This window comes from Sparus aurata, chromosome 11 (genome assembly GCF_900880675.1).
Source record: "Sparus aurata chromosome 11, fSpaAur1.1, whole genome shotgun sequence".
Taxonomy (NCBI): domain Eukaryota; kingdom Metazoa; phylum Chordata; class Actinopteri; order Spariformes; family Sparidae; genus Sparus; species Sparus aurata.
Genome location: NC_044197.1, coordinates 24,372,201 through 24,386,170, shown reverse-complemented (window position 1 = coordinate 24,386,170; position 13,970 = coordinate 24,372,201). Strand labels below are relative to the sequence as shown.

General features: G+C 41.9%; 1 protein-coding gene across 2 annotated transcripts in view; it reads right to left on the bottom strand.

Annotated features, from left to right (window-relative positions):
* The window catches only part of LOC115591540 (cAMP-specific 3',5'-cyclic phosphodiesterase 4D-like), a 102,736-nt gene that overhangs the window by 84,450 nt on the left and 4,316 nt on the right, over positions 1-13,970 (bottom strand). For both annotated transcript variants that reach the window (XM_030433616.1, XM_030433618.1), the window contains exons 2-3: positions 6,460-6,499; positions 796-998 (exon numbers count right to left, since the gene is read on the bottom strand). In XM_030433616.1, coding sequence (XP_030289476.1) covers positions 796-998; positions 6,460-6,474 — 218 coding nt within the window. In that variant the 5' untranslated portion in view covers positions 6,475-6,499. The remainder of the gene's footprint in view (positions 1-795; positions 999-6,459; positions 6,500-13,970) is intronic.

The window sequence follows — 13,970 nt, the reverse complement described above, 5'->3', positions numbered from 1 at the left end:
AGAGGGAGGGAAGCAAAGGCAAGGAAGAAAGAAAGGAAGGAAGAAAGGAAGGAAGGAAGGAAGGAAGGAAGGAAGGAAGGAAGGAAGAAAGAAAGGAAGGTCAGGAAGTGTATCTACCAGGTTTTCAACCATTTCATTTATTTTCCATCACACTGACGCATATCTTAAAAAATGCATTCCTGAGCAGGATACACATAGGTAGTTATTCATGACACAGAACAACAGATCAAAACCAAAACACACCAGAACAACAAAATAAAAAAACATCTATCCTTATCAGAATAATACGCTGCATGAATTTCAGGAGGCAATAAAACATGATTCTCTTTTCTGTAATGACTGTTTAATCTCAATAATATGTTCGATATATAGGCTATACCAACCTGCGCTATGAACATTGCGATGCAAGCGAGAAAGAATGGAAGGAGGAAAGATCAACCCCTCCCCCAAAAAGCCATCTGTACTCAAAAACTGGCTTTGCAACGAGAATTTTCAGGGCACACATCGTTAGTCTTTGTGACATGGAACAACAACTCAAAACCAAATCAACAACAACAACAACAACTGCCTAAAAAACATCTATCCTTTTTCAGGAAAAAATATGCTGCATGAAAAAAGCATCATTGAAGAAGGCATCAATCACAGGAGATCAACTTTGGAGGGTTCCTCGCTAAAATAATGCAGGACTGGTAGCAACAGTCAGCAATGTTACCAGCATGTTACCAGCCTCTGTTACCCGAGCAGCAAGACAGAAAAGAAGAAAGAGAAAAGGAGAAGTGTTTGTGTGTTACTGACCGGTGCTCATCATGACTGGCCAGTGCTCGGCTGTACAACACCTCCAGTCGGTCCAGCGGCAGAGCGTGTGCTGCAGACGACCGGCGGTTGTCACATGGGTGGTCCTGACAGGAGTGTCTCCTCCACAGAGGAGGCAGCATCAGCGTTCCGGAGAAACGCCGCCGCACCGCCTGCCGGACACCAGGCAGAGACTCCCGACGACCCTGCACCCAGAGAGAAGGGGGAGACAGAACATAAAGTCCAGAGCATCAACGTCTTCTGTTTAAAGCTGAAATTGCAACTTCCAACCATCAAAACGCTCACATTTTCCACAAATCTCACACAAAAGAACACCTTGATGTTACACAACATGATACTCTAAAATGAACGGTTTCAAGTTGAATCAACACCTCTTTAAACTTTTCATTACACATCACTTGTGATGAAAGCTGAAAGTTCAAACGAGGTCTCCCTGGTGCACATGCTTTTTTACGCTGCTCAATTGGCAGTCAGAGGAACAGATAAGAGCAGTCAGAAAAAAAGCCATCTGGGGAAGAGTCAAGAGACAACGTCAGGGATTCTCCTCCATCCTCTTGCACCTCTAAACAGAAAACTGTTGCGCACTCTGCCATTTCAATTGAGTGACTCCGTTAATAAAACATTAGAAATGAGACCTGAGGAAATTATGATTCATCATCTAATCAGTGACAATTACCACATGCTTGCAAATATCACCGTTGATGCATGAACATATTGATATCAAATATAATGTAATAATCCAAATGAGATTCAGAAGAGCCCTGCCATGACAAACTAATCATTTCGCCGTCTCAATTAGAAACAGTTCAACAAATAAGTCACTGAATCAATAATGAATCCTCACATATCAGTCCGGGGATACATGGCATCTGTCTCATCTGCCCTGAGGGTGCTGCAGGCGAAGCACAAACACTTTTTTTTTGCATCTGACACTAAGTACTTTGTTTGTCTTTGCCATGTCTTCTTTTTTTTCGCATTTTCTCTCTGCTCATCAGTTTAACACCCACTGAGGCCCTTTAATGGATTGCAGCAATGAAAAACATCAGGAGGAGACAGCAGTGGGTGTCCATGTGTAAAAAGTATTTAAACCAAGAGGACTTCTCCCCATTAAAAAAGGTGTGTAATGCGATCGAGACAGCCACAAAAACACATAAACCAAAAATCCATGCCCATTTCGGCCGGGCCTCGGGCAGCTCTCAGCCTTTGTTTCTCTGTAATTTGTGCTTCAGCCGAGTTGGCAGAGTTGGCCGTGGTGGTTCAAAAAGAGGTGATGAATATCGATCTGTCACCCTAGAAGCTACAACACCAGGTATCGTAGCTGCCAGGCGTCAAAACTCAAACATGACATGACAGGCCTGCGGTCACCTCAGACTACAATACACACCGGTCATCTCAGACACACGTTGTCTCTATTCTTATTCGATATCGATCGTCTTTGTCCTGTTGACGAAATACTTGGTTTCAACTTTTGTTGTTTTCTCCCAGTCAGTACAAATGTTTTAAGAAGTGAGTTGGACACAAATCTCCACAAACTTGCAGTGCAGCCAACAGCCTTTCTCCACACAAATGAGTATTTTATTGATAATCAACGGCTCACTCACAAATGGCCAATTTCCAAACTTCCAATTTTTCTAAGGATTTAGAGAGACAGTGGTTGCTTTACACAGCACATAAACTGCCCTCCTAAAGGTAACCTCAAATTGGTTTTCTTAATAGGAATAATTCCTGCCTTACAATGCTTAATAGAAAGAAGATTGAGCAGGCATCCATAGATTTTTAGATTTAGGGCATTTAGCAGACGCTTTTGTCCAAAGCAGCTTACAAGAATCTCTTGTCAACCGACAAGAGATTCTATCCGACTAGACTTCAGGCTCAGTGGGTCCTCCCTGCTAAAACAACGGGTGAATAAAGTAGATGAATAAAATACTGACAGAGCGAGCACAATTTTAATTATCTAAGATATAAGTGTTATTTTTGATACATTTGATCGTGCCATTTTAATGAACCATCCTGAAACCTAGGTGGCCATCACAGGCTCTGCTCGCGATAACATAACGTTCTCTGTTTGGACCACCCGCTGCCGTTTTCTGAGCAGATGCACTGATCTGATATTTTCTCTAAAGTTGACATTTTGCAGGTTTGAATTATTCACCTGACAACAGCCGAATATAACTTAATTAACAACAACACTGTGCTGGTTTGCTTCAAATTCTCGCCGTCTTTTTTTAGCTGAATGACACATTTTCTTCCAGAGAGGCAGCAGCTGTCTGTGTTGTCACCTGTCGAACCTCCTGCCACGCAACACACAGCGAGTGGGAATGAGATGGAGGCAGTGCGACTGGTGCGTGATCAGATGGGGACTGCGGCGGGACTCGTCACGTTTCTCCATCAATCAACAGCGCGGCGCCGGTCGTGAATCACATGGAGCGGCAGCACACAGTGGGAGTCAAACCCATAACCTCAGCTCTGTCTGCGCAATCTGCAATACACCTCTGCAACTGCAAATTAACAGAGAAACGGCTGTTCGCCACTCAGCTCAGTGCAGATGAACAGCTTGTTTATTTATTCATAATTAAAGTTCTGATCTGATAAATCGTTTCTGTCTGCTGATACAGCCTCTCTATCTCCTTCTCGGTCTCACCTTTGCTAATCAGTTGATTAGCCTGTTGTGTAAATGTTTCGATTGCCCTCGACTGCAGTTAATCAAAGCTCCTCCGTCACTAAACAGACCCTTCAGACCTTCCACTAATCATCTTTTGCAGATAAACACAGACAATGGTTTTCATAATTCAGCCTTTTATGCTCAGAGTAAACAACTTGATGGTACTCAGGAGAGCGGAGTGCCTATACTATTTAGGATCCCAAATACAAAGAGAAGGGAACTCAATCACAAGTGCACAGCTGTAAGTCCAGATGTTAGCAGCCCTAAAATGCATTGAGGACGCATCTGGGAGTTGATCACTAAGATCACATGCTAAGGTGGTCTGGGACGCATGTGATCAGCAGTGTGTACAAACATGGCACATGAGCCACACTGGAGGACCTCCTTCTCAACTGACATCTTCGATGGTGACAACAATAGGCAGAATGGATAACACACTGTCTGACTTCCATGTGCCACGTGTGGCCCGTCCTAACCTGCCAGTGTTCAGGCATTAGATGTTTCAACTAACAATTGAACTAGCAGCTGCGGCATACCCAGACTCCCTTAAGAAGTCGCTTGTTTTTAAGAGTTGTTGGGTGAGGAGAAAGTGTAACCGACTTTGTGAAACTTTGCAACGACAAATTCAAACTTATCAATCCCGTCTTGTACATTCCGGCAATAAATTCAATATATCAGGTTGTTTCTCTCCCTGTCTGATGTCCTGTCTGCTTCCATGTCTAAAGTTTGTCTTACCTCCCAACATTTAGCATCATTTACACAAGTGTATGATAGAAGACAACAATTTACTGACGGCAAACATGTCCAACTCACAAATATAGTGAACGGCAACTTCTTTGACGCCTGTGGAGAAAGTCCCCCAACTTGTTAAACTCTATCTACAACGACTTCTAAACTAATAGGGCTTTCCTCTAAATTCAGCAAATGTTATGCTTGATGATCCTCTTTCCGTTGTGTGAAAAAACCCCAAGAACTGTTTGTTGCAGTGATGTACGCGTTTATTTATATATAGAGTCGAAGACGTGAGATCCAATCACAAGTTGTCACTGAACCAAAAGCAAAAAGCCTTACTGTGGCTGAACTGCAGGAACTCAGAGATCTTACTATTCTGAGGTTTAACGCCGTCGGCACCACATTCCACTGGGCTGCCACATGTACGCACTCATCTATACACTCTGTTTCCTTGCATTGCCTACAGGTACACCCATGCTTAATCGCAAAGACATCACACACAAAAAGTACAGAATTACTCCGCTGCAGTCACACTAATCCTTGCACAAACAAGTACGCACAGAGACAAGCTCTGACTCCTTGATGATGTAATGACCGGTGATAAGAGCTTTTCATTACAAAACACGGATCCTCCATGAGAGCAATCAAAGCTGCCACTGCTTCCCCAATTTAGAAAATTAATATGAATTTATCATAACGTTGACAGGAACAGAGCTGGATCAACCTTCCCACGGCGTGAGTGATGTGAGTGAGTGTTTCACAGCCAGATGAAGCCTGTTCCTGCCGAGCTGAAACCATTCACCTGAACATATAATGACAACCGGGGGTGCAAAGATTATGATTATCATCGGTCCATAAATAGAGCCCGGCTACAATCAACCCTCTCCTTCTCAATCCCTGTCCACATCTTCATGTAGGAGTGTGTGTGCCGCAATTAATACTGTGGGCACAAATACTCTGAGCGTTTTCCTGAAGGCAGGAACTGAACTTATGGAGCAGCCGTTCCCTTTTATTGCATGGGTCAGGGTTTATTACTCCCTTCATTTTAACACGAATATCTGTACTTTCTACTCTTACTTCTGTTTTAATGCATTTGAGGGGAGTCATCGATTATTTTTATGATGTGCTGGTGTACGCTGCCTTTCCAAAAACACAAGACTGAGCGCAAGACTGACTCAGTGCATTTCACACACGGCAGACGTGCCAAGATAAAATGTTATAAAAGACAAGACACAAGCAGACAAGGAGGGAAAATGGAATAAGGACAAAAAGGCGTGTTTGTGTCTCATATCTTCTAAGACTCTGGAGCCCTCTGCCTGGATTTTCTTATTTTCCCACTTTGTTTCTGCTCGGGATGCTTTATCATCCCAAAATGTTGGTATTTGACATCCTGGGAATGAGACTCAACAATTAACTATCTTTGTGGTGCGTTTACTCACAGCTCAGACGAATCCTACTGATTCTAACTTTAGTTTAATAGTCTTCCAATTATATTAATAATTAATGATGTAAGACCAAAACCGGCACTGTTCTCTGTTTCTTTTACTTGAGTAAAGAATGTGTGCACTTTTGCCACCTCTGTTAAAGGTGAGGAACCTGAAAACCAGCCTTTCTTGCATTGTGGTTGAGTGAGTAGATTTGGTAAAATATCACATCTCAACCTGTTTGTAACTTTGAGTGACCCAAAGGCATCAGTAACGTAGCTGGCTGGGACCGTTTCTGCAACACTGCCTGCGCAACATTAGTACGGCTGTATTACAATTTATTTCCAAAGCGATCAGTGCTGGTAAAAAATGTTTGAGATAAAGATTAAAGTCATCGTCATCAATGTGCCCTTGAAAATGCAGTTACATCCCAGTTGCCACATTTATCCGAAAAATAAATCAAAACGGTCTCTGAAGCAAGCTCGGAGAATAATTAAAAGCCATTTAAAACACCTCTCGCAGTCATTCACTGTGAGGTGTTGCTGTGTGTGTGTGTGACTGTGGGTGTGTGTGTGTGTGTGTGTGTGGGTGCGTGTCCCCTGTGTCTTTATCATCAACGAACAAAGCCTTGAAATGCAGGTAAGACTTTTACAGCCGTGAGGCAACTCAGACCTCATCGCAACGTGACGCACAGCTGCAGAGTCACACTGAGGTCGGATCTCACGAAGGACTTATCGTTAATGTAAACCATGGACTTTATAAAGGCAGGTTGGAGGTGTGTGTGTGTGTGGGTGGGTGTAAGAGGGTAAAGCCATGAATGTTATTTACCTCAAGCCAAGACATTGACGCTGGTTAGTTGATGCAGCAGCTGAAACAAATAAAAAGAGACGTGGTTTTAAAACAACATTCATCACTCTTTGTACCAGGGATGTGTGATGATAATATCAGCCTGTCATCTGCACAGAATTAACATTTCTGTCGACACGACTGGCCTTTAAGATGATGCCTACATCACGACCAGGGTAGGCATAATAAAATGTTCATTCTACCACAAAGAGAGACTTCGTGTTCTCTGTAATTAGGTGGAAAAATACATGTTCATTTATGAGTTTCACAGAGAAATGAGTTGAAAAAATGTTTGCCTACTGAAAATGATATTGCGCATCCCAACGTAGTAGTCCAGTTTTGTCAGAAGACATTATTATGAGTCAATCATTATGAACTATACTCAAAGAATATTTTCTGCTTTGAGGGGGAATAAGAGAGACAATTTGATATGGAAAGATGAGCAGAAACCTTCTGTTATTGCTCACTGCCGAATGAATCATCCACCTCTTCACGATCTGCAGACACTTCTGACATTCAAAAGCAATTTTCCTGAGAAAACCAAACTCATTTCAAACCTTTACTTCAAGTAATGGTTTGAATATAAGAAAAAACATGCGAAGCAAGTGGTCCAGAATGAAGAATCTAGGACCCTAATACAGTGGGCAACAAACACTAAACATTAACTCATCTATAAATTATTCACATGACTCATCGAAACCACCTGCTATTACCATGTGCTCCGTGATGGCTGAAGGATCGATGAGTACGACATCTTCACAAAGTCGAAAAGCCTCCAGCCAGAGATTTTCATGATAAAGCACTTTCAGTATTCGGATGAAGTGATTTGTTTATTTTCAAGTCACACATGCAGAGCTGCAGCAGTGAAACAAAGTGTAAGGCAATGACCAGAAATTATTACACAAACACAACAGCACAGACAAAAGTGTTTCACATAAGGGGATATAATGGATCGCAAAAATGGTGTATGGACAGCATTCAAACCGGGCTTTTAACCTGATATCAGCACAAAGTGGTTCATAATACATTCGGGGACATGGTGAGACTCTACACTCCACTTTGGTGGATACTTAAGGCTATTCCAGTATTTTTTAGACTCGATATATGCAATTTTGACTAATTTTAGGCTGATAAATAAATTAAAAATCCCTTATTTTCCCCACTAGGATTTAATTCCCAGTCAGCACAGTTGATGTCCAGACAAAGCGATGGTTGGGGCAAGCCGTGGTACCAAAACGTTATCATACTGTGTATTGTCTAAGGGACAGAATTCTAATGTAAAGTATGAAAATGGTCCAAATCAAAGCAGCACACGATATCCTGACTTTTAGTTCTTCCCATCAAGCTTCAAAAAACACCAAATCCTACACTTCCCATAAGACAACTCAATGTACTTGCTTCAGATGGCCTTGCATCCAAATCACCAACTTCTCTTCAACACTAGAGTTTCAGTTTCTGTAGTCTAAAGCCCGAGTCGAGACAACCCTGGTGACGTCCCTGTTACACCGGAGCCACAGAGGTACTCTTGAAGTGTAACCAGAACTTTTCCAAAGCACCTCGTATCTGTCGCGTTGATGCATGAACACGTCACCGGATATTTGTTGTATCACAGCTCTCAAAAGATTTTCTGCTCTGACTTTATTTCTGTCAGTTACAGCCCACGGCAGCTGGAGGGGACACGGTGACGGCAGCTGCAACACAGACCTGTGTGCGATGAGTCAGTTTCATCAGCAGAAGTTGATCGAAAGCCATGGATTATTAAACTCCCTTTAGGCCACAATAGGCCATTCAAACCACCACTCAGTTCTTATTCGTCTATTAATACGATAATACAAAACACTGGAAACCTTCACAACAAATGTTTTATTCATGCTCAGCGTCCCAAACCGTCGACTCTTTCAATTTATCAGACATCTTCAGATAAACACTTCTGCTTTCTGCGCCGCTCTCCTTTTTTGTTTGGGATTGAGTTTAATGTAGCTGCGACTAATCAATATGCTTTTACATGGCTTCACTCTTTAACCCTATGCTGTCCCCATTCCTCAACATCAATCTCACCATCAATTCATCTGCTCAGTTTTTCCTCAATCAGTCGGTTGTTGACTCTTGTCTTTCATGTCAGTCTTGGACTACGTTGATGTCACTGAGGTACACATCCTCTTCTTCTCTTCAACTTCTCAACTCTGTCGATCGCTCTGCTTTGAGATTAATTACAGGTGATGTTTACTCTGCACATCATTGTATTTTATATAATAAGGTTTGGTCGTCTTGCCTCAAAGGAAGACTTGATACTCACTGGTATCTTTTTAACTGCAAAGCCCTGATAACAACCAGCAAGTTAATCAAAAATAATAGTGTGCTATTTAGCTAAATAATTTGTTACCATTTTTCAACATGTCATTTATTTGGGCTATTCTTATTTGACCTCTAATTATTTTCACTTATCTATGTCATTATACGGCATAACTTCAAAATCTTAAGGGTTTTATCACTGAATGTTATTTTGTAAAAAAAAATTTTTTTAGCAAAATATCCATAATTTTACGCTTTGGCTTTTGAAAAAAATACCATTTGTAAAAATGCTTTTTTATAATGTCCTATAACCCTAAACTCATATACATTTCAGTTTACTGTCACTTGTAACACATATTTAATAAAATCTTCACACTTAAGAAGCTGAAATTAGCGAAATTGTGCGAATTTGTGGCTAAAAAACATCATCAACATAGTTACCCATACATTTTCTGTTGACTTCTTGATGAATTGTCTGATCATTCAAGCTCTACTCAACATCTGCTGATATTTGCGAACGCAAAGTTTTAGTCTTAAACCTTCAGAGTTCAACGTTTCTGCCCTTTGGTCTCAGATATCTTCTACTGAGCTGTTGCCATATTTGAGTCCCTGCCTACCTTCAGGTGCCTTCATCTTGGCTGCATATCACATTTCTTTTTTTGCATTTCTTCTACGGGCAGCAGCTAAACCTTTCAGTCTCCTGGTATACTGGCAGATGCATCAGTTTTATTAAAGACGATCTGACATTTTCGGTGTTTTCTTATACAACCAGCAGTCAGTATAATGTCTATACTATGCTAGTACACTATACGTGTCTCTGCTGCTCGTCACTTTCCTGCGGCTTCTTTCAGAAAAACATGCGTAAACGACAGCCTGTGCCGCTCACCGTCCCCAACAGTAAACAAGACCGGCTGTTCACAAACTGGAGGCAGATCCCAGCCGGCACACTCCAGGCTTCTCATATTTGAAATGCAAAAGGGATATGATGTATACGTGTACAATCATACAAATGAAAGTGACAGGGAAAGTACAGAAAACACACTGCATCAAGACCACGATGGTGAATTGCACAAATGATTTATGTCCAACAAGCGAAAACACACAATCTGCGTCTTTATTGGCTACACCAGCACATTCTTACCTCTGCCAAAGAATTTGTGTTCACTCGTGTTTTCTGTTTGAGTCAGAACAATATCTCAGATTCTTGTTGATAGATGTCAATGAGACTGAATGTCAATTCAAGGAAACAACTAAGAATGTTCCATGTGCGGATCCAGGCATTTTCCAAGTATTTCATAACATTACCACAAAAAGGCACATTTGAAAGTATTTGCTTTTTTCTACTGAGCTTCAGTGAATCACAAAATGTAATTATGGTCTGCCCCTGCTGTATTTGAAAAGACGATAAGGCAGTTTCAATAAACCATTTTCCCAGAGGACATTTCGAAAAGTCAGAGTAGGAATAAAGAACATTAATAGAGTTTATGGCGGCTGAATTCCATTTAGCTGCTTCAGTTTCACGGTCACGGTCACACTGTCACGACTCAGAGCTCAGCGTATATGCTGCTCACATCAGTTACATCAGAACTTTTGTTCACTGCAGGAGCAAAGAACAGCACTGAAGGCTTTTCGTGACGCCAAACATGTTGCCGCTCTTCTCTCATCCCGGCTCGCTTTTGGTAAGGGTTCGATTTATCTGGCTCCGCTAGTGGGAGCACTCCCCCCAGCGCTGACCTGATTGGTGGAAGTCAGCCCTTCACAGTTGGTGAAGTTGAGTAGAGAGAGTAACATCACCTCCCTTTACTCCAATGGGTTTTTTTCAACATTTTTTTCAGAGCAATGGCTGATCTTGGCAGCTATTAATAGCTTCTAGAAGTTAGCAGCAAATACTAGCGGCCCAGGACTGTTAATCATTCAATCAATAAATCATGTATTAACAACAATCTGCCAAACGTCATTCTTCAGTCTCTCTGTGTTCATGCATATAAAGTGCCCACTCATAACTCCCTGAACTATCAGAAGTCTCTGCAAATCACGTGGTGATCAGCATTTTGAACTTCTGCTGTTGCGACTCTTTCTACTCAGTCGCTCTGGTGATAGACAGAGAGGAGCTAAGCAAGCAAGTAAAGTTTATTTCATATAGCACCTTTCACAGAACGCGGTCTCAAGGGGCCTAACAGACAAAATCAGCATCAAAACCATAAAAAACAGCAAAAAGGAGGAAAAAACAAAGCAAATAAATGCATACAGATTACAACAGTAGGTAGCAGCAGGTGAGACAAATGCCAAGATGGGTCGTCCATTCACCTGCCAATTGTTTTTCTTAAAAGTGCACTGCCCTTTTCCAAACAGTCTCTAGCTGCGCCTTTCGAGATGTTCTGTGTACCAAACCATCTGGCACGTCAGGTGAGTCATGACTCACTAGAACAAAAGGGGAATAGACGTCACGGAGGAAAATGAGCTCTTGTTGCAACGTATTGTTGTTCAGTTACAGGGGTACAAACTCCAGCAAAGGACGGAAACAAAAAATCTTTCAAAAGAAAGGCAACGGCCAGCTCCCCTACCCAAAGTTAGTTAGGGATATTGGGATATTTTCATTGGTTGACCATGACTATTACAAATGGCTACAATGGAAACTCACTCATTATCCAGTGGCTTTTTTAGCCCCCTCACAAACATTTTTGCTCATTAACAGCTTCTACTATATAGTTTGAGTTTTGAATTTGAGCCCTTATTCAAGTCTGACTGAGCAGAAGCACAAAAAAAAAGGTTATACTGTTGGGCAAAATATATGCAGCCATATCCCAATATCAAAATCAAATTTTTAGGTTGTGTACATAGTGGCCACAAAGTTGCCTTCGCGATCCAACTCTGCTCATCTGAAAGGCAGACGGAGGTTTGGGAAGCTGTTAATGAAGCAAACCATCAGCATTTTGAGATTCTGTAATAAGGCTTCCTATATATCACCAAGCAATTTTGCATATCTGTATCATAGCACGGAAACACAGCACCTTCCGAGAATGTAGATGAATGTGTTGATCCTATCCGTTTATATCGTGGCCACAAGTTCTAATAATTTCCGTTTTTGTTTCTGAGATGTCCTGTTTTGTCAGTGTGGCCTGGCAGACGTGTCTAAATACTAAAACACGGTTACCAGTCTCAGTTAGCATTGCTCTGGAGGAGAAACCAGCCAGAGGCACAGATGAAATGCTTGCAAACTTCAAAACACTTCTTTGTTTAATTTGTGAACCAAGCAAAGCGCGTAATTTCAAAATTTACCCAGAATGCGAAAGTAAATCTATTATCAATCAAAAGTAAATCAATCTATCTTACCTGCCATCCTAAGCTTTTGCACGGAACAGATCTGTAAGCTCTACGACTGGATGTTTCTTGCCAAAATCAAACTCATGAGTCATAGTTATATTCTTCCCCAAAAGTTTTTGTGTCAACTTTTTGTCAGAGGACCAGACATTCTCTTACATAGCTTTTAATCTTTTGGTCTGATGATTCATGCCGATCCAAGCGACAGACATTCTGCAAATGTGAGTCACGAAAAATGTCTTTCACTGGCGAAGATTAATGGGACTTTTACAAGTCAAAATGTCTGCGGGGAAAAAGGCTTCTTACTGAAATATAACATTTAATGACAGAGGTCTGGTTGTAACTACAGAATATGAAGTCTGCTTCGCCGTGTGGGTGTACTCTTCATTTCTTTTGCTTGATAGAAAAAAAAAACTCAGCCTGGAAACCGCCTGACGTGCTCCACTACTCCCCTCTTTCATCGCGGCTCTTCCCAGTTTCGAGAGGCCCTTTTGACAGCGTCAGCCACATATTTGAAATTTTGGTCAGCTTCTTTGTCAGACAGTGGGTCGTGAGCTGACATCCAGCCCCAAAGACGAAGAGTTTTGTTGTTCCAACCGAGGAGCCACCATTAACGCTATTAGTCACATGTGTTCTTTTCCTGCAGTGACAACTTGTAACATCTGCTGCGAGAAGAAAGGGTTTATTTAAGGGGCTAACTGGCAAGTTCTCAGATACTAATGAGTCTCTTGATAAGTGCCTGGCAGGTGAATTAGCAAACGGAGCTCAGCTGAAAGACAAATAAACAGTAGCCGTTTGTGGTGATAATAATCTGGATTCTTCACGACGAATTAAAAGTTCAAAAGCATTTCTGTGTTCTCTGACAAATATTTCACATTGCAGACACTTAAGTACGTAACATCTCATGCAGCAATAAAAAGCGGGTGTTGTGTGAGCTGAGCTGGCGCAGCAGAGTTTGTAATGATTAACTCTCTCGGCAGCGGTGTCCTTGTCTTGAGCTCGAACCATCATAAAGTGAACACCTGAGGGGTCTTGTGATGTCGCCGCGGCGATGTGGACAGGGGTGTTAAAACTTAAGCTGATAAGAGTCCGTGCAACGTTCAAGAGCTTCGGTACAAAAGAGATACCCACTGAGGGGAAGTATGATTCACACCCCCCAACCCACCCAGTAACTAATACCCCTTTTCCACCAGCCAAGAATCACACTTAATCCCGCTAAGACAGGGCTTGTGAGTGCAGCATGAATGTGTAAACTCTACTTTTACACCCTGGTCGATTGACTCTGTACAAGACACCGGTTTTATCACCTCGGCCCGGCTCAGCTTGGATCTAATCGCAAGACCCGGGTGAACGCGCTCAATTCCGCCGCGCAAAGTGATGACGCATTATCAACACCGTAGCAGCCGTTTTCACCTTTATTCAGTTGACCCGCACTCAACAGAAGTCTTTCAGTATACATGAGGAGCCGAGTCCTCCTGTCTTTTTTTTTTTTTAAAGCTCCCTCAACTTTTAAATAAGCTGCTGTAGTTGCTCATGAAGATCGCAGACCTGCCATTCAAACATGGTCAGAAATACAGTCTCGGAAATTCCGTCTTGCATTGGAAGGCATCATCAGTGTCCACAATAACGCCTGACGGGACGAGTAAGAGCGATCAGCACCGAATAATCTGAATCTGCTAGCCAAAGTTATCAAGTAAATTAAGTGGAGTGGAAGTATTTAGTAGCGGGAAATGGTAAAACTGAAACAAAGTACAGTATTCTCAACTTTTTGACTAAGATTTGCATTTTTCCTGTAAATGTGTATCGGTCCCAATTATCGTTTAGCAGTCTCCTAGATCACTACATATCGGTATTGGCCTTGAAAGAAACGGTCAACCCCT